This window comes from Podarcis muralis, chromosome 3 (genome assembly GCF_964188315.1).
Source record: "Podarcis muralis chromosome 3, rPodMur119.hap1.1, whole genome shotgun sequence".
Classification (NCBI taxonomy): Eukaryota; Metazoa; Chordata; class Lepidosauria; order Squamata; family Lacertidae; genus Podarcis; species Podarcis muralis.
In genome coordinates this window covers 120,273,069-120,294,039 of record NC_135657.1, presented here as the reverse complement: position 1 = coordinate 120,294,039, position 20,971 = coordinate 120,273,069, and the positions used below count along the sequence as shown (strand labels likewise).

At 42.9% G+C, this 20,971-nt stretch overlaps 1 protein-coding gene across 7 annotated transcripts in view; it reads left to right on the top strand.

The window, feature by feature from the left end:
- SUPT3H (SPT3 homolog, SAGA and STAGA complex component) overlaps positions 1 to 20,971 on the top strand; it is a 282,179-nt gene that overhangs the window by 152,702 nt on the left and 108,506 nt on the right. For all 7 annotated transcript variants that reach the window (XR_013392431.1, XR_013392432.1, XM_077926605.1 and 4 more), the window contains 2 exons: positions 351 to 487; positions 17,651 to 17,726. Coding sequence is in view for 5 of the 7 variants with exons in the window: in XM_077926605.1 (XP_077782731.1) it covers positions 351 to 487; positions 17,651 to 17,726 (213 nt within the window). In the remaining 2 variants the exon portion in view is untranslated. The remainder of the gene's footprint in view (positions 1 to 350; positions 488 to 17,650; positions 17,727 to 20,971) is intronic.

Sequence of the window (20,971 nt, the reverse complement as noted above, 5' to 3'; positions counted from 1 at the left end):
GGCTTGTTGGGATATTGTGGTAGATTACATGAAGGACATACCTCAAAGTAAGTTTGGCATGGATCTATGCCAGAAAGGGGTGAAGAGACTGTCATGTCATTAGCCATTATGGTATGCCATATTATGATGTTGAGCATGACATAGTGAACAACATTGCACCAAATTTGAATCGGCCATAAGCAAGATGAGTGATTTCTGAGAAATTGGAGACCATATTAGAAACAATGAGTCTTAGAACTTCACATTTCTTCAGTGCCTGGGTGTTATATTTTCATATATATTATGTATTTCATCAATGATAACACCAGGGTCAAATCAAATTGTTTGTTTCCCCCTTCAATTTCTTTCAGACAGACTCAGTAGCAGCAGCACCAATAAACGTCAGAAAATTGCTCAAGATTTTCTTATCTCTATTGATCAGACTGGAGAGCTGTTGGGCTTGTTGGAAGATGATGAGATTGATGATGTAAAACTAGAGAGAATGGAGGTAAATTCTGGACATTTTTCCTGTACGTGGAAGGTTAAGTTTACATAGCCCAGCTCCTTGATGTGTAGCAGGATCCTTCACCTACAGCCCCCATTTACACGGCAACTAATGGACCCACATCAGTGTTCAGAGAATGGGGAGTGCAGTATTAGTATTTTAATGTTCCTGGCAAGTTGCAGGAAAAGGCAAAATAGCAAACAAACCCAGATTTGTTCCCAATTCAAAAATAGCACTTAACATAACCCTAAAAAGTGTAAATACCATCTAATCAAAGCTTTCTACCAAGAGACAATTTTAGTGGGATCCCAATACCAAATGTAACTTTGCAAATAAATAAATACATCTTAAAAGCTTGATATGCATACCACTTGTTTTAGAAGCAGCAGTTTATGTTCCCAGAAATGTTCAGAGTGTTACACTCACCGAGTTTTCACAGTGTTAAATGTAAAATAAATATTAGACATGCAAATGTTGACCACTCTGCATGTTGGCTGCTTGTTGTGTAAAAAGCAGGGATTTCACCTGTCTTACGATAGATGCGATACCATATTTGTTGGCCTATTAACCAAAATTGTCAGAGAATTTGGGATAGGGCCATCTGTTGTGGATGCTTTAGCAGAGATTCCTGCATTGCAGGGGTTGGACTAGATGACCCTTGGGGTCACTTCCAACTCTATAATTCTATGTTTTGTCTTATGTTTGAAAATATATATTTTACATATAATTCATGGTATGGAACCAATTCCTATATTCCAATATATGCTGCTGTATGTGGCATTTTCCTCACTGGATGAAGCTGAATGCTGTAGCTGGGAAATAAAACCATCTAGCAAGCTAGCCATATGTTTCACAAAATGCTATCTGACTTTGTACTGCTTTCCTGGCCCCTAGGCTAATTTGTGCACGTGCCAATCTCTCTCCACTTTGGGAAGTGCTAGTTAAGATCTTCATAGCGTAACGTTTCCTCTCCATTCTTTTCCTACGCAACCTCAAGCGCCACAATGCAGACATCTTGGTTCATTCTTGTTGCCATGGAGGGGCAGTTTTGTTCTATTGAACGTTTTCACGTTCTGAATATTTTCCTCCTCAAATTTTTTTTTTTTAAAAAAAAGGTTGGTCTTTTACTTAAGCACTTTAGCATAGTACAAAAGGATTAAGATGTTCACTTATATCATTCTAGTCTTCTTCTTCTTCTTGTGCCTCATTAGAGCATTGCTTCCAAGACACCCTATAGTTGTTCCAGATTTTTTTCAATGAATCGGGGGACAGATTTTCAACTTCCTACTAAATAGATGGATTTTGTCAGAGGAGTGATTTGTAAATCTGGGGACTGTCCCCGGGAAACGGGGACGTCTGGTAACCTTACCCTATAGCAGTAGCACTGATGTTGTGATGGCTCTATATTAACTCCAGAATCAAAGGCAGTCTGCCTCTGAATGCTGGTGTCCTGCTTGAAGGTTACTCATTAGCTCCTACTTGGCCGTCGTGGGAGCAGAAAACTGGACTGCCTGTAGTCTGATCTTCTATTCTTATGTCAACAATAACATTTACTTAATAGGTGCCAGGTGTTGTTTGGTTGTTCGAGAGCAAACAGGCAAGACTCCAGCCTGTCTTTTCCAGGCTTTATTATGAGAGCCAGTGTGGTGTAGTGGTTAAGAGCAGTGGACTCGTAATCTGGGGAACCGGGTTCGTGTCTCCGCTCCTCCACATGCAGCTGCTGGGTGACCTTGGGCCAGTCACACTTCTCTGAAGTCTCTCAGCCCCACTCACCTCACAGAGTGTTTGTTGTGGGGGAGGAAGGGAAAGGAGAATGTTAGCCGCTTTGAGACTCCTTTGGGTAGTGATAAAGCGGGATACCAAATCCAAACTCTTCTTCTTCTTCAAAATATTTACAGTGAAGAGCGCCGCAAGTCCATGTCTAGCTCAGTCGCTAGCAGAATCTGGGAGTGGGCGGTCCTTGTAACTTCCCCAGCATAACAGTTGTGTGACCCCCATGCTTCTCCTCCCCTCTTCCGCCCAAACCTACTGTGCAGAGTGGGCGCTGGCAAAGGGGCGCTTGCCTTCCCTCCCCTTTGCTCAGGCTCGGTGTTGAGGCTCTCCCTAGCATCTCCTGGTCCCTGCACCCCCTCCCCACTGGAGGCAGGGCTTTCCTGCTCGCCAGAAGAGGAACTCCCTGTAACACAACTGCCCTTCCACCTCTCGCCTCTGAGCTGATGGCAGTTCCCTGACAATAGGTTTTTAACTACTTGAGGATAAAAACTATGTTTTTGTTTATAGCAATACGCTCCCCTGTCTACATGGCTTCATTGTGGCCCTGACCCTGTAGAAGAATTTCAGGTGTTCCTGATTCTCTGTCAGCAAGAAACTTCTGACATGCTGACATGCAGCATTTCAAGTATAATGTTGTTGTTGTTGTTATTTATTAAATTTGTATACCACCCTTAGACCAAAGATCACAGGGCAGTTCACAACAAAAAAATACAAAATGAGAACACAAAATACATACCCCAAAAAACAAAATCAAACCAATAGCTCCCCTCCCACAAACACTATTGTTGATGAATCAGCCCTTGCCCTTGCTCCTCCTTTAAGGGGCGACCCCCACTTCGCTGGCCAAAGGTGCAAACACACCGGCTACCTGAAGAGAAGAAGGAATTCCAGTAGATATGAAGGAGGGCCAGATGATCTGCTCACATCCTCCACTGACGGACTCTGGCTGCTGCTACCTCCAAGACACCTCCAAGTGTTATGGTACAGACTGCTTCCCATGTACAGTGGTACCTTGGTTCTCAAACTTAATCTGTTCCGGAAGTCTGTTTGGAAACCAAAGCATTCCAAAACCAAGGCGCACTTTCCCATAGAAAGTAATGCAAAATGGATTAATCCCTTTAAGACTTTTAAAAACAGCCCCTAAAATAGCAATTTAACATGAATTTTACTAACCAGACCATTTCTGGGTTAGGGTTGATTTTAGGACTGGGTTAGGGTTAGGGTAAGGATTAGAATTAGGGTCAGGGTTGTTTTATGTTTTCTTGTGGTTTTGATTCATTTGCGGTTGGTTTGCTTTCTTCAATTTGTTGTGTTGCTGCTTTTTCACGAGTTGCGAGTTTGTTGGCTTTGTGGTTTTCTGGAAAGTTTCAGTTTTATTTGTGAATGCAGCCCTGCGGCCCTGGTGCTAAGTGAGGGGAGGCTGGGCCGGGGCTGCGAGTGAGCAGGCAAGGGGTGGCCCCACCCCACCCCCCTGCCTGCTCCTGCTTGCAGGCAAGTAGGAGTGGGATCGGGCTGCTCCGCTAGGCAGTGCAAAGCTCCCACTTTCCAGTTTAGAGAGCCTCAACCTGTTGCTGCTTGCACGGGAACAGGAGCTGGATCGGTGCTGCTCAGCTGGGGAGGTGCAGGCTCCATCACACTTTCTGTTGAGGGGTTCGCGGCTGCACTTCCCTCAAGGGAGAAGCTTAAAGGAGCCCCCACCTCGCCATCAGAGCCCCTGCACCACCTGAAGGCAGCCAGGCTGAGTGAGGAAAGGCTGGGCTGGGCAGGCAAGGGATGTTGCTGCCACCCGGGCCCAGCCTTTCCTCACTCAGGGCCGGGGCCGCCAGAGATGGAGGAGAGGATGGTTGCTGTTGTGGCAGCGATGGCGGAGGGACCCAGCACTGGAGGGTGGCAGGTGCCTGCTCGCTTGCCACCTGGCCTGCCTTCCCTCACTTGAAAAACGGAAGTGTGGCACTCAAAACGGAAGTCATACTCAGAACAGAGCATGTTCGGCTTCCAGAAAAAAATCAGAAACTTTGGGTTTTGGTTCCAAGTAGTTTGAGAACTAAGCTGTTCAAAAACCGAGGTACCACTGTACTTCTCATGGGGGCCTTTCAACACCAACAGTTTATTGACCAGAGTTGCAAAATCAGGAACATCTGTGGACTTGCCCATTCTCTCTTTCCACTCTCTAATGTGAATTCCCAACTCCCCTTCCTTGTTCGCTATAACCATAGTGTGACCAGCCATGGTGGCTGTGTTCTAGGCAGTGAGCTTCTGAATACAGTTGACAAGCACGACAAGCAATTGTTGAGTCACATAAAAGTTGTTGTTCTATCCTGGCAGAGGAACAGCATGGACTTCAGGGAACATGGCTCCAACTGGAGCCTGGAAACCAGATAATTCCTTAAGTGAAAGACTAGCAAACATGTAAAACAGATTGCAGGTCCACTTCTGCCTCTGTCCGGATGCTGCATCCTTCCTAATCCCAGCCCCCAGTGCTGGACCTCTGCAAGGGAAAGCCTCGCATATGGTCTTTCCCCATGGAAAGATTCAGGAGAATGATCTTGCTTTGTTGTATTGGAAACCTAAAATCAACTAGGAAACTGCATTCTGCTTTCTCAAATGTTAGTTGGTCAATAAGAGTTTTTATTATTGTGGACGCTTTTCTAAAACAAGAACTTGGTCTGGGTCTTTTAAAAAAATACTGCGGGCTTTAAAAACGCAGGAAACATGTTCTGTTCCTGAAAAGAAGATGGTAGTTAGCATATAAAGTAGTATAGAATATCTTATTTGCCATGTTTAGTAGACTATGGTTTCTGCAAGCTAAGTTTTGGAGGAAGTCCAGTGCGCTCTTTAAAATCTTTACAACCTCCTTTAAAGAATTAGTGTACTTAAATCATGAGCTGTGATCTAAAGGCTATGTTCCTTTTAGGTATCAATTACTTCAGAAATGTGTGGTTATCTTGGTTTGGCCAACTGCAAATGGTTTCGGTTCCACTTTGCCCTGGGCCAAAAACATGCTAAGTTGTCCAAAGCAGATGATAAACATGTATTTCTGATGTCATTACGGCCCAAACAGGATATGATTGTTCAGTGGTATGGTTTCACTTATGATGAATTATACAGAAAGCAAATATTGTTTATGTTGTATTTCTTTAAAACTGTATTTTTGAAATAATTACATATATATGTGTGTGTGTGTCTTTAAACAGAATGGTGTGTATTTGTTTCCAGGGTGCATATCGTATAGTTGCATAACTGATATAAAGAAAAACACTGGTGATTTAAAAATATTAACAGAATGTAATCATTTTTTACTGAAAAATATCAGCTTAACCCTTTGACTATCACAAGGAGAGTATCTTTCTGTTAGCTTTCATCTTAAGATTAAGGAGATTTGCCCACACAGGGATGAGAATCACTATGGGAATAAACAAAAGTCAGATAATGAGCTGTTAACGCAACAAAAAACAAAATCCTCTTTGTTGATTTGAAACATAGTGTTTTACTTGATGTTAAATCCCACTGATTTTAAATACTAACATTCAGTGGTATTGAGGAGAGATGTATAGCAACGAAAGCTGGCTTAGCTCCTTCAGAAACTTTGTATTGTCCCAAACCTAAGATCTCAAATATCTATAATATGGGTCTCAGCTACTAACCAAAATATATTAGCAATATCAGATTTCAGATACCTCTTGATTGTGGGCAAAAGACAGTACAGTTCTGACGTAATATGTTTCTGTTTAACCTTTGTAGACAGAACCTAAGAAACTGACATAAGCAATTTCATGAGTTATTTTGCTACTCCAAGCTGAATCTTAGTATTGTAGAACATCCCAAACAAAGCCACATTTCTTGTATCAGAAGAGCACTTTATTCTGCTTCCGTCAATCAGTTATTGCTTGAAAATAACTCTTGGGATTTTTTTTTTACCCCAATATGCTAATTCTTAAAACAGAAACTAAGAAACTGATGTAGACAATTTTATGGTGCATTGTGTTACCCCAAGCCAAATTCCAACATGTCTTCTGTTTCTAAGATGTCCCAAAGCAAGGCCATGTGTGTCATGTCAGAATAATGGAGGCTGGGGCATTGTTTGGGGGTGTTGGGGAAAATGTGCCCTTCTTTTACATTTCGTTGTGATTTATATGAAAACTCTTCAGTTGGGGTTTGTATTTTTTCATGGCATCCAGACTTTTAGGTATTTGCAAATGGAGAATCTTTAGGTGCAAAATGCGTCTGGCGCCTGCTAATTTCAAACCCAGGAAAAGAGGACCTTTTCCTGCCTCCCCACTTCTAGCCACTCTCTGAAGATTGGAAAAGGGACCCTCATAAGAATATTGGGGGGGGGCGGCAGGGGGAGTATGGCTTTGTTTTTTGCACTCTTCAAATGAGGACTAGACCATGTGAAAAATGAACATAAGATTTTAGCTGCAGTTCATTCATTTTCAGCTTTATATTCTTGTTATTAAAAAAGCACGCCTAGACACTCCTTGGTTTAAGGTGCATAACCTTGGTTTAAGGTGCCATTTAGCTCCTAGCTTTCATATCTCAGTTTCTAACACTGCCTGTAATCTCACTTCTCACTGTGAGGGAACCACCAGAAGGCCCTCAAAGCTGGACCTCAGTGTCTGGGATGAGCAATGGGGATGGAGACGCTCCTTCAGATATACTGGTCCGAGGCCGTTTAGGGCTTTAAAGGTCAACACCAACACTTTGAATTCTGGTTGGAAACGTACTAGGAGCCAGTAGGTCTTTCAGGACTGGTGTTATATGGTCCCAGTGGCCACTCCCAGTCACCAGCCTAGCTGCCGCATTCTGAAATAGTTGTAGTTTCTAAGTCACCTTCAGAGGTAGCCCCATGTAGCCCACATTGCAGTAGTCCAAGTACCACTCTGGTGAGAGTGCACAGGCAGTTAGGGTCTCAGATGGAGCTGATAGACAGTTGCCCTGGATGCAGAATTGACCTGTGCCTCCATGGGTGCCCTTGAGGGCTAGCCCTGGAGCCCATGAAGCCTAATGAGGTGGTGACAGTGATTACCTTTTCTCCTTGGAAAGTGCGTACATAGAGCTGACAAAGGAAGATGGAAGAGCGACTCCTTTTGCACTTTGTCTTTAAGCTGTATGTGCTTTCCAAGATTTATACGAACAGAAAGCAGAGCAAGCGAGAAGGTAGGAATGCAAAGGACCTAGCTGGGATGCTGGTGGGGAGAGAAAGTGGGGTGCCACAGAAGAATGATTGGATGGCTTGAGGATTAGACAGATTCGTGGAGGAAAAGGCTATCAGTGGCTACTATTCATGATGGCTGCATTCTACCTCCACTTGCTGTTTGCTGCCTGGGTAGCAGCCACAACTGGAGGAGGCAGCCCAGGAGCAGCGACCTCATTCCCAGCCTCAGCCATGGTTTGGGGGATCAGGAACATGACCCCTGAATGCAGCCCAAATCCAACTGAAAGTCAGTGTAATTTGTGTTCTCGTTATATGCCCTCTTGAGAGCTTCCAGTAAACAGTTCTAATACAGCATTTCCTAGCTTTTCCATATAAAAGATTCTTTGTCTAATATGTGCTTCACAAGTCGTGATAACATAGAGAAAAAAGATCTTAAAACCTGTATTCTTTTTCAGTTGAAGTATTTTAAATATTTTAAACACATTATTCACAAAGTAAAGTCTTTTTTTCTCTTAAATAAAATCAGTTGCCATCATTTGTTTTATAATGGGAATCTCTCTTCCTCTCTGTCTCTCTCTCTAACACACACACACACACACAGAGAGAGAGAGAGAGAGAGAGAGAGAGAGAGAGAGAGAGACCCCTTACCATCAGAAATCTGAACTGGAATGCAAACAATATTGCACTCTGAATGCTGCATTTCAGTTGTTATTCCCAGAGGATTAAAAGGAACACTATTCATCTGTCACTCCGCCTTCTAGTTTAGGGATATATTTCCAACTCTTGGGTGTTACATAGCAATAATTCAGCAGCAGAGGCACCATGCTGCTTTCATAGTACATTTCATGTTTGAATAAACAGTGGAAAGCCAATAACATGAATAGAAGAAAATAGTGCCTCAAAAATAGGCTTCTTGCCAACCAAGATTGATGCTAGATTCCTTTTGGAGTCAGCTAGATGAGGAAGTGTGTGAATTTTTAAAAGATACTGCAAAATTCACAAATAAGATAACTAAAAAATGCATTTTGATCACCACCTTTCCTAAAATACAGTCTTCCAGTGAAAACAAACAACTTTCATTAATGTGTCACTTGCCTGTTAGTTAGACAAGGAAGCTATTGATACTAACAGAAGGATTACTATGTCTACTTTGATGGTTGTGTGGTAGCTAGACTTCTAAATATGTTGATCTAACAATAGTAACCATTGCTCCTGAGATCTTGTGCTAGACTGTTTTCTCTCTGGTTCTGCTCATTAAACGTTTGCAGAATCTGGGAGCATGTAGATTGCATCCAATGCCTGTCCTTTTAACAAGCAAAATCTAGACTCCCTTTGTTTTAAAAGCATGCTTTTCGACCTCATGGTTTTGCAAATATGATTGAAAAGGCGCAGGTGGTGTCTAAAGGTTTCACTGTTCAGAGGTGGGACTTCATGGCTGTTTGACTTTCTTTGTGTATTTTTGTTGCACACCCACACATGACTACAACTAGTTCTTTATAGGGTCTTTGAAGGCTCATAAATGTGTTCTGCACCTGCTCTGAGGAAGAACATTTAGAACTTTCTAGAACTAAAACCCACAAGGGTATGAAAGAAGATATTTATTGATATTTTCCATTGACCTCCCCTCAGGGTAGCTTCCAACTCTACAATTCTGATACTACAGTCATATCTCCGCTTACGTAGCCCTATGATTGCACAAACTTCAGGATACGTAAGTGGCAAACCCGGAAGTATATTTCTGGGTTTTTGCCACGCGCGCATGTGCAGAAGCGGTCTCTCCAGTTGCGAAAACCTCGGGATCTGGCCGGATCTCCGGCACAGATCCCACCCACAACCAGAGGTACCACTGTATAGAGAAAGTGAGGCACATCTGAACAATGGCAGGCAGCTGCAAATTGATACCACTGGGAAATTGTTATTGCATAAAATAATTTTGCAAACACGGGGGAGCAGGGAGGAAAAGGGTCAGAATTAAAACCTGCTGACCCCAACCAAGACATGAGAGTGGGAAATTTCACGCTTTGCCAATGGATCAATAGGATCTGTTTCAAGGAGAAAATCAAAGGGGTGTGTGTGTGTGTGTGCCCTGTGGTCCTTAGATGAAGGACGGTATAGAAATTTAAATCACCGTCATTGTCAATCAATGATTAAATTAAAAAACGCTGCCTATAATGTTCCTATTGGATTCAGGGGGTTATGAGAAGCTGGAGTCTGGTATTATGTGGTATTTCTTCTTCCCTTCTCCAGAGGAGTCATTCACATAGGAGGGCACAGGCATTGAGGCATAGACCTGCCCGTATAAGGGTATGTCAAAATATATTTGTTAGTTGATGTTCGTTGCTAGTGTAGTCTTTATGGGTAGAAGTGTAGCCCTTGAAATCTATTCCTGTGTAGTGCAATCCTATATATATCCTATTAAAATGCTGAACAAGGTGCGGTAGCGAAGAAAATGTAAAATGCAAGATTTTATAAATGTTGAACATTCAGAAACATGCTGTGTTTCACACTAGGCTCCTAAGCATGCTCCTAAGCAAGGGCCATTTTTCACATTGCCGGAGAAATCTATGTTGTGCCAGTGTGGCCTCCCCAAGCAGAACCCCCTGTATTCACTCACATATGTGCATTTCTTTAATGTGATTTTTAGCTTCCTCTCATATTCTGGTTTTAGTGTAACCACTACTATAATGTGTGAAAGAACCCCCAATGGATTGAGATGTTCTTCCAACAAAAAAGGATTTTGAATTACAATTATAAAAGGAAAGACAATGTATCCTAAGTAGTATTTAAATGCTGGCAAATTCTTTTCCTGTGAATTGTAATTAAAAATAGGGTTTTGGTCTGATCAAAGGAAAGAAGGATGAGTCTCCTTTTCTCCCAGTGGCCTGGATTTTATTTCCTAACGCTAAGAACCATTTCCAAGGCTTTGCAAGACTCTCCCCCTCACCCGCCATCATTGTCAGATGGCATTATTTAAAGTCTGTTCATCCACTTGTGTGGGATTCCTATGCTATAATATACAGCACCGATGACAAGAGGGCTGTTATACTGGGGGTGTTATTCAAAGCGCTGCTGATTGTCACAGGCTGCAGACATCTGTAGGAAAAGCATTGTGCTACTCACAGCATCTGGCGATGGAAATCCTTATGAAAACCAAATCAAACAATTTTTTTGGAAGAAGGATGCACACATTACATCCGCTTTGAAATAATTAAAAATATTTATATATGCCAGCCATGTCAGTTTGTATCAGATGCTAATGATATATTATATTATAATGCTGTCTTCAGATTGACTGTAGTTAGACAGATTTCCGGATGTTTTAATCCCTCAAAATTAAAGGGCCAGTCACTAGCAATGGAACATCGTCCCAGTCTGCATCCCACAGCTGGTGGATTTAGCTGTTTGAAAGTTGGAACGGTCAAGGTAAATAAGATACGTTTCTTGGTAAAATACAGATGGGTGGACAGGGGAGTGGCATCAGGAGTCAGCTCCGTATGGACGCCTGTTGAAGGGCCCAGCTCAGAGCTGCCTGCTCCTTGTGGCTGCAATGGGCAGCAGGGAGAGTGCCGGCTTCAGATGTGTTGGGATGAGGGCTTGTTGTCTATCTGTAGGCCAGACCCACACCACTGTCTTAGAGCAGCCTTTCTCAACCATGGGTCCCTAGAGGTTGCTGGACTGCAACTCCCTTCCTTCCTAGCTAGTGGGGCCATTGGTCAGGGATGATGGGAGCTGACAGCTGGGTTCAGTTATATAAAAAAGGTAAAGGTACCCCTGCCCGTACGGGCCAGTCTTGCCAGACTCTAGGGTTGTGCTCACTCAAGAGGCCGGGGGCCAGCGCTGTCCGCAGACACTTCCGGGTCACGTGGCCAGCGTGACATCGCTGCTCTGGTGAGCCAGAGCCACACACGGAAACGCCATTTACCTTCCCGCTAGTAAGCGGTCCCTATTTATCTACTTGCACTCGGGGGTGCTTTTGAACTGCTAGGTTGGCAGGCGCTGGGACAGAGCAACGGGAGCGCACCCCACCGTGGGGATTCGAACCGCCGACCTTTCGATCAGCAAGCCCTAGGCACTGAGGCTTTTACCCACAGCGCCACCCGCGTCCCATTCAGTTATATAAAGGTTGATATAATTGCCCAGAGGGAGAAGGCAATGCTTCCTTTCTTGCTCTCATCACCATTTTTGTGCCAGATAAGACAAGTGAGGAGGCAGCGACATCAAGGAGCAGGAGGAACAATGGCAGGCCCTGGGGGCTCGGAGGGTTGGCAGTGGACTCGCTGCTGGTGTATGGGCCTCAGCAGTTGCCTAGAGTGGTGCTGAGCCCTGATGCCAGCACTGGTCATGAGGGAGATGTGGAATTACTCAGGAAGGGACTCATATTGAAGACATCTTGCCCAAGGATTCCAGAAGCCTGAAATGAGGGGCAGCAGCTACACGAAGTATTTTATATTGTGTGGGGGTTTTTTGGTCAGTCAGTTCATTGGCTGTCTGGGCAAATGGAGAGATGGCACAACGGGGATAACCTTTAGAATGATGATGGAGGAAAACTCACAAAGAATCCTCCTGAAGGATGACTAGAACCCCATGTAGAACTTATTCGGCGGTGGTGCCAAAGAAATCTTACATTCCTACCATCCATCACTACCTCTGCACAGAGTGGAGCTATTCCAGATTAGGAGAAGCCTTTTTTGCATTCTGGCTCTCAAGAGAAGTTTCCCACTGTGATTGGTTTGCAAGACAAGTTGCAGATAAAGTCAGCTGTATCTATTTCTGAACCTGACGCTGCATTAATTACATAATCTGTGGGTATACCCTTTGCAAGAACTTGACCTTTTGTGGATATTCTAATGCTGTGCAGCCTAAGGATGTAAAGGGAATCCTTAAGGATCTTCTACCTGCCTGATTAAAACAGCTGGCCTGACCTGGCCTCTTGAATGGAAGAGGCAATAATTCCTCGTTGAGTGCACAATGCACTGGCAATTGCTGTCCTCATTATAAAAAGTGATATGTATGAGTGGCCGTGGGTGTGGTGAGGAGTGAGGTTAAAGGTTGCCATTGCTGGGAATATTCTGGAAGAATCTGTACTGAGATGATTTTACCTTTTGAAAGCGGATGGGATCTCACCTGAATGTATGGCTTCTATGGAGTGTTCTTCATAGAATCTTTAAAACATCTTGTCAAAAATGTATATTTTAATGTGTTGTTTTAAAATAGTATATTACTTAAGCAAATATTTAAATATTAAATTAGGTTTTCTGTAAGCTTGATGTGAATATAATTCTGCCTGCCTGCCAAGTATGTCAAAACCCCAAGCCTACTTTCGTTTGCCAGGGTAAATGTTTATTTTGTTTTCCCACATAATGTGCTCTTTAAAGTGTCACCAACATACCAAATCTGATTGCTTTTTAATAGAGACATGGTGGGGGTTTTTTTGCTTTCATTAGGAAACAGGATAAATTATCAGTAAAGCTCATGCTAATGAATCGACGTAAAGTTGATTTTCTTTGCATGTCTTTTTTTGCCTTCCAACCCCTTTGGAATCATCCCTGCATCCCAGAAAAAAACATTAATCAGAACAATTGCATTTGTTATGCCAGTGCTGGAGTGTTACTTTCTCATATATTTGGAACATTATCAAACAATGGATTTAGCATGTGGGCCATGCAAACTTTTGCTTCCCATTTCAATCTTTCAGATTCAGATTCATAACTTCTCTGTACATGGTAGGTAGTTTCAAAGTTGTTACTTGAGAATGGGGTGGGATAATTATGAACACAATAGGATGAAAACAGCTTTATAGCTTTCTCCTTGATTTTGGCTTTGCATGGCTTTGCTTTTTTGTGGGTTTTACTTTGCATAAAGGTAAAGGACCCCTCACAGTTAAGTCCAGTCGTGAACGACTCTGGGGTTGCAGCGCTCATCTCGCTTTATTGGCTGAGAGAGCAGGCGTTTGTCCACAGACAGCTTCCAGGTCATGTGCCCAGCATGACTAAGCCTCTTCTGGCAAACCAGAGGAGCACACGGAAACGCCGTTTACCTTCCTGCCGGAGCGGTACCTGTTTATCTGCTTGCACTTTGACATGCTTTTGAACTGCTAGGTTGGCAAGGAGCAGGGACCGAACAATGGGAGCTCACCCCGTCACGGGGATTCGAACCGCTGACCTTCTGATCTTTTGCATACCAGGTTGTAATAAACCGTAACAATTAGTGCTCTCCAACCTCACCTTCCCTAACTTGAATGAGGTTATTATATATTCTGTGATGTGAATTGGGCTAGTTTTACCTAAACACTTAAAAACTTTGGCAAATGTTTTCAGTAAAGTTAATATTTAGAACTTTCAGTGAAACTCAGCTTGAACAAAATTTGTTGGTTTGAAATTATATTGATGAAGCAATAACCACAATAATATTAGGTGGGTCGTAATATTTAATCAGACATTGGAATAGGAGTGTAGCAGCTTCCACCACCTCCTTCACTAGCCAGCCTTAATCTCTGCTATTCTAGGTGGGAGGTAGGATCCAAAATTGTTATTTCTGTCCAAACAGGAGAAACCACATCCCTGGTCCTCTAGTAATGAATAGAAAGATTAAATTGAGCAGACCAGATTGGAAGCAGCTTTTGCTATCGACAATATTAATGCTAAGATGTTGCTCTCAAACTTTCCCAACTTACCCCCAAGTCCATTTGAATTCACTCTGTCTTTACAGTAATCCCTTCCACAAATGTGTGTGCAAAAATTCTCAAGTGCTCACTATCCCAATGTTGGAAAGAGAAATAGAACAGGGCATCTCCAACTGTTTTCTAAAACCACATGTAGGGAACTTCCTTCTTCCCAAATAAGGTCTGCAAATATTTTAAAAAGAAGTTGAGAATTGCTCCAGGCTTAAGGGGTGGTGGTAGTATTGTATCAGGAATTGGAGTGGGAAATCTTCAGAATGGAAAGCTCTTCCCCCCCCCCCCCCCAGCCGTCCTTCAGATGATATGGCAGGTACAGTTTTACCAGATGCGCCAGTGTTATGCTGGTGTTTTCAAGAGCAAATATGAAAATTGCAGGTGAACACAAACATTTGTAAAAGCTTGCATGTGCATGTCTGGCAGCCCTGAGTAAGCCAGGGTGTAAACTGGTGTTTAATGATGAGAGTATGCTTGCTAGCCGCCTAACGGCAGAATCATTTCTGTTCTATGAAAAGTGAGGAAATTATTCATGGGAAATTGTTCTAAAGAAGAACAAGTCCACATCAGGTGGGGTGAGTCATCTCTCTCTCAGGTTCCATGAGACCTCGAGTAGCTGAGCAGCGGTACATTCTTCAGCCTGCGGGTCATGCTTCCATCTGGGTAACCTGGGGGCCGGATGGCAGTGGCAGGTGGGACCAGAGGCAAAAGTGATCAAAGCAATCAATGCAAATGTCACCTTTGCACAGGAGGCTTCCCTTTACGCAGAGCCATCCAACCCTCTCTGTTCTCCGTCCAGGCAAGGAAGAAGCATCACCACACCAAGAGCACATTTCAGCCAGGTTCCCCATTCCTGTTATCTGAGCCATGGAGTGAGTGGTGAAGGGAGCTTCAGCAGTTTCTCCTGAGGAAGAAACAGAAGGCTGAAGAACCCATTTGTGTTTCACCTGGCTGAGTTCTTCCTAGGGTACCCTAAGAACTTCCACAGAGGAAAAAGATACTTCAGGTAGAAGGGGAGAGAAAAGAGGCTTTTGTGCTCCACCTTCCTCCTGACGCCCTTTTAGGTTGAGATCTTGGCCTGCCTTCTCGTTACATTGGAAGATTCCGGACAACGTACATGAATCAACCAGCTGCATGACTTCAAAGGCTTCTATGTCTTACATACTCATTCAAACTAATGGATAGGACAGAAAGAACAGTCTGCTTCATAATGCAGGGATAAGTAAGATAACAAAGAATTCTCTGTATATCTGCTCTTTATTGTCAAATCTGCAGTTTTATCACAACATCCATCAATCTGTCATAAAAAGGTTTTGTTAGCTTCAGCACAAGACCCAAAGTGTGTCTAATCTTTAAAATGGTTCATGCCCTACTGCCCTCTTTTTCTTTGGTTTCCACTTAAGCAAAAAGTGGATTTAAGAAGAGCAAGTTGGTTAAATTTTATAATGAAAGTCCTGAGATAAGTTTTAAGACAGCTAGGATTTGGAACAGAATTTTCAACTCTGTGATATTTAACTGCTGTATGGTACCGTTTTCATTTTTTCTTTTCATTGGAGGCAGATCTTCTTTACTTAACTAGGAGCTGGTTTGTGTAAAATATATTCTTTGTGGTCTCTGTGAAGCCCCATAAAGTTTTGGAGCTTTGAGAGGAAGTTTCTGCCGATTGTCCTGGCTTGCACCTTTTCTCACCCCGCACATAAGTAATGAGTGGAGCTTGTGCTTTCCTGCTCAATTTCAGAATTAATTAATTCAAATATATGCAATAGAATTTATTGCTTGTGGTTCTTTTGTATCTTCATATGTGTCTTTAAACCTGTGATTCCATTGGTTAGACCAGGTACCACAAAAAAGTATTCTGTTTTCTTCTGGGATAAATCTTCACATCACAAGATAGATTTCCATTGCTATTCTGGCATGCAGTATTTCTTTGTTAGGCATTTGTGTTGCAAGCCATGGAGGAGGAGGATAAATCCACTTTTAACTTAGGTTAATCTCGAGTTGCTTGAATATGCAGGATACTCTGTCAGTGGTAGATGATACGACATCAAGATTTCTTCCAAACGTACCAGGGTTCTAAAACTAGAGGACTAAATATAAACTGTTGCTTCTATGCTTACAAACTAAATTAAGCAAAATTAATAATTACTACTTTCTCCTTTCTGGATTTATGCATGTTCTGTCAGGTTCATAAGTGTTAATTATCTATTTGTGTTGCTATGAGTCAAGTGTGTTCCAGTTTTGGCTCCACTGAAGTTACTTGCTTTTGTGTTCAAAAAATGCATGTGGCAATTTCTTGGAGTGTTTTGATGCTGTTCTCAGCATGATTTTGTCCTCCTTTCATCACTGTCCTTGACAAAATTTACCCAGATATGGGCAATTAATCCAGTGGTCAGTGTTCTGCCAACCAACTGATTCATTAGCTCTGATAGCCAGTTGCGTTAATCAGCAATAAGGGCTAATGATGCTGAGGAAAATGAGAACAAAAAGAAGGGAAATGGCACTAGAAGTTCCCCCAATCTTTTGTGTTAAAATGTTGCCCACTTGCAGGCAAAGTTCCCATATAGATATGCTAAGGAAACATAGGAGTAAGGTCCATTTTAAATCACCAGCATTTCCTTCAGTGTAAATGTGTTCAGAATTTCAGGGTCAGTTGCACATAATTTAGGCAAGGAGCATTGCCTTTTATGTTGAATAATGAGAATAGAGCAGATGAAGAACCTAAGCAAATAATAATTAATAATGTTTATACCCCGCCCATCTGGCTGGGTTTCCCCCGCCACTCTGGGCGGCTTACAGTACATATAAAAAATTGTAAAATATCAGACATTAAAAACTTCCGTAAACAAGGCTGCCTTCAGATGTCTTCTAAAAGTCAGATAGTTTATTTCCTTGATTTCTGATGGGAGGGTGTTCCACAGGGTGGGCGCCACTACTGAGAAGGCCCTCTGCCTTAAAGCAGATCAGAAGATGGGCTTAGCAGTTTGGCCAGTTTTGTCTTGTCAGTTTGCACAGGCAGCAAATAAATGAGTAACGTAAAGAGAACAACCTGGATTACAAGCTGGTCCAATGAAGAGGCCTCTAATTTCAGATGTTTTAAAACCAGTATCATAATATCTGCTGTGCAGTTGATGCAGTAAAGGATAAAGAGCAAAGTCAGGGGGTATATGTCATATGTAATAATTTCCTGCGAAGACAGCAATGCAATATGCATTGATGAGCATGGACTCATCAATATGCATTGATGCATTGATGAGCATGGAGCTTTGATGAATTGATGCATTGATGAGCATGGAGCTTTGATGAATTGTCAGAATGTTCAATATCATCAACTTTTGCTTGCTTGCTTGCTTGCCAGCCACCCATCTGTCTAGATTGCCCCAGCTACTCTGGGTGGCTTCCAACAAATTACGCAACCACAGTAAAACATCAAACATTAAGAAACATTGAGAAATTAGTAGTACTAATTTAGTGTTGAGAGTTGCTTTCAGGCCTAGAGTTGGAAGGGTTTTGTGATGCTATGCATTTGGATCTATGAATAACAAGTGTCGTTTATATTGTTTTGCAGAGGGCAGAAAGACAAGCACGAATGATGGACTCTGCACAATATGCAGAATTCTGTGAAAGTCGTCAACTAAGCTTTTGTAAGTGTTATGCCATAATAATTATGCTGTTCCAGACTGTAATTTTACAATATATTGTAATCAGACAGATCAAGTATGCAACACCCCCTTAATTTTATTTCTGAGTTGCAAGAGGGAGAATGCACTCCAAACGTCCTTCTCATGGCATGGATCCTCTGCAGGAGGTTTTGCTTTTCTGTGCTTGTGGCAATGTGGTCTCATTGGTGCACGTGAGGATGTGTTAGATCCAGGGCTGGGCGATAGCAGCTTTCCAACATTGTGGTGTAGCACCATGATGTTGAAAAGGAAGGAGCGTCCTTCAGCCCCAGCCCTGCGAGGCACTGGGTGGGGTGAAAGCACTGCCGCTCCCTCCACTGACAGCACCCGGCGGCGCGCAGAGGGGAGGAACAAGCAGCACCAGCCCTGGCCCCAGGTGGTCCCAGGGTGAAACTGCTGCTGGTCCTGTTGCTGCCAGCACTCGACGCAGGGAGGAAGGAGGCAGCGCAGAAGGAAGGTAAGGCACAGGCAAGCCCCACCCACTGCTGGGTGAAGGTGCCTTCATGCTCTGGCCATCAAACCGGTCCCGGACGATGTCTTGATACATTGCCCAGGCCTAGTTAGATCTGAGATGTAGGCAGCTGTTGCATCGTATCCAGGAGCTAAGAATTGGGAGCAGAGACCATGGCATCACCATGACATCAGGTGAAGTGATTCCCTTTGCCTGGGTGGTTTGAAGTCAAACCATGTGGGCAAAGGTATAGGGGGTTGCTACCCCCCCCCCATACAGTGGTCCCTGCCTATCAGCTGCTAGGAGGTGTTTGCAAACCCTTCTACTGGCAGGGAGCCGTCCCCTCACCTGCCACACATCTGCTACCCTGTGTGATGTCAGGTATAAGGCAGGTGGCTGTGGTTTGGGGAACCAGCTTTGTGGCCAAATTGGGAACCGGGTTAAGGCTTTGGAGGCCCATAGTTCTCCAAGTTTAACATCTGTTCTGGATAACTTGGTGGTAGCATTGTTGCATTAAACAGTTAAGCCTTGTCCCACTAACCTTTTAGTGTTCTTTGAGAGTGTCAATAAGCTTGCAACTATTCATGTGGGTTGGCAGTTATTGTTTACTTGGATTTTTAAAAAAGCTTTGAAAATTCACACTTCTCTGACTTTTGTAATGCAGTTGTCCAGTCAAATGATGTACAAAAAAAAATGCTTATAGAATCATAGGCTTGTAGAGTTGGGAGGGACCCTCACCAAGACTGCAGAACAAACAGATAAGAGAAGCTAGTAGCCATGAGATAAGAGGGGTTAAGGACAGCATGGCTGTGAATACCAGCTGCTTCGGAACAGGAGTGGGAGAGCGATACAGTGCTCATGTCACGCCTGTGATCTTCCCATAGTCATCTGACAGGCCACTCTGGGAATGGAATGTTGGACTAGGTAGCATAGACTTGGTGGTTGTTCTCCACTGTCTCCGAAATGGGTTCAGAAATGCAAACAAGTGAATTGTCTCGAACCATTCTGGAACATGAGAGAGCTTTAAGTACAGAAAATGAGATGTCTAAACAGTATTCTTTTCTATTATGGAAAGAGATCACCCCCCTTATCTTAGCATTTTCTAAACTTTTTATCTTCCTTTCCAAATCTGTTTCTCTGCTGAAGCACCCCAAACGTCTGTCCTGGAATCCCAGGGTCTTGCAGAGGGCTCTGCTGATTTCAGAGCACTGGTCATGCCCATTGGGTCTCAGCATCATTCTGTGCAAATTAAGGATGAATACACATATCGTATTTTCTGAGCAGTGAAGCTGCTTTGGAGGCCTCCCCCCCCCCCCACGTTCATTATAAATGTACTTGGTTCTCTATGGAGCTCAGCCCTGGGGGAAAATGGTTCTGAACATTTCACATGGAAGCTGGCGTCACATGTTATTGACTGACTAGGCCCCCCCCCCCCATCAAGAAACCACCAACACTTTGGAGCAGGTTTCCTCCTTTAAAAAGCATTTAAAATAAATGATAATATATGAACATTGCTTTGTTTTATTTGTGTTCTTGTTTTATTATGTATTTTGTGTTTTTATATTGTATTTTTATTCTGTGAAGTGTCTTGAGATCTTCGATTAAAGGGCAGAATACACATTTAATAAATAAAAATAAAATAGAAAACATTCCACCTATTGGGTACCACTGCTGTCACACTAGAATTTCAAGCAGGGAAAGGGAAAGCCCGGACCGCAGTCCAGTAGGATCGTTAGCAATGGAGGATAGTTCTAATGAGATTGTGGTGTAGCTTAAGGTTCACTCTAAAAATTTACTTGCACAATGTTTCTGTGAGAGGCAAGACATGTCAACTGCCTGCTTGACCCCTGACCTGGATGAAACCTATTTGAGGAAAATATTAAGAACTTTATATTTTTCAGAGTAATGGTCTGCACCTCCTTAGTGAGGTCTGTCACACAAGGTAAGAAAGTTCAGCTGCAGTGATGAGAAAAGTACTTGATCATCAGTTAGTAGTTATTTGAAGTTAGCTAATGTTAACTAAATTACCGTATTTTTTGCTCTATAAGACTCATTTTTTCCCTCCTAAAAAGTAAGGGGAAATATGTGTGCGGCTTATGGGGCGAATGCAGGCTGCACAGCTATCCCAGAAGCCCGAACAGCAAGAGGGATCACTGCTTTCACTGCGCAGAGATCCCTCTTGCTCTTCTGGCTTCTGAGATTCAGAATATTTTTTTTCTTGTTCTCCTCCTCCAAAAAATAGGTGTGTCTTGTGGTCTGGTGCGTCTTATAGAGCGAAAAATACTAACTTAATTTCCATTTCTGCCCAACATGTTTTCTAAATTAATATTTGTAAGCTTCTTTCTGTGCTTGTTTCAAATTACAAAAATCATCAGTGCATACTGCTGTTGTGCCAAATAACATAATGAAAGCATTAGAACTTTAACAAACTTAAGAAACAACCCATTAAAAGATTTGTGGGACACAGTTACAGTCGGCTTCGTTATACAAAAAGAGAGCACTCTAGAAGCAGATGATACTTACGAGTTACAAGTTGGAGATAAAGAGACTGCACTGAAAAGCACGACAGAAGAGCACATGGCATTGCATTAGGAAAGCACAGTGGTGTTCCATAGCAAGCATTAAATTTGGAGAAATGAGTAATTTGCTTATGGATCACAATGTGAAAAATAAATGACCCATCCAAGATTGCGCCCTCTGTAAATGTCAGGCAGTGGGGAAGCTGGTCTTGTAAGTAGTGTAGTTACTATTCAGTGCC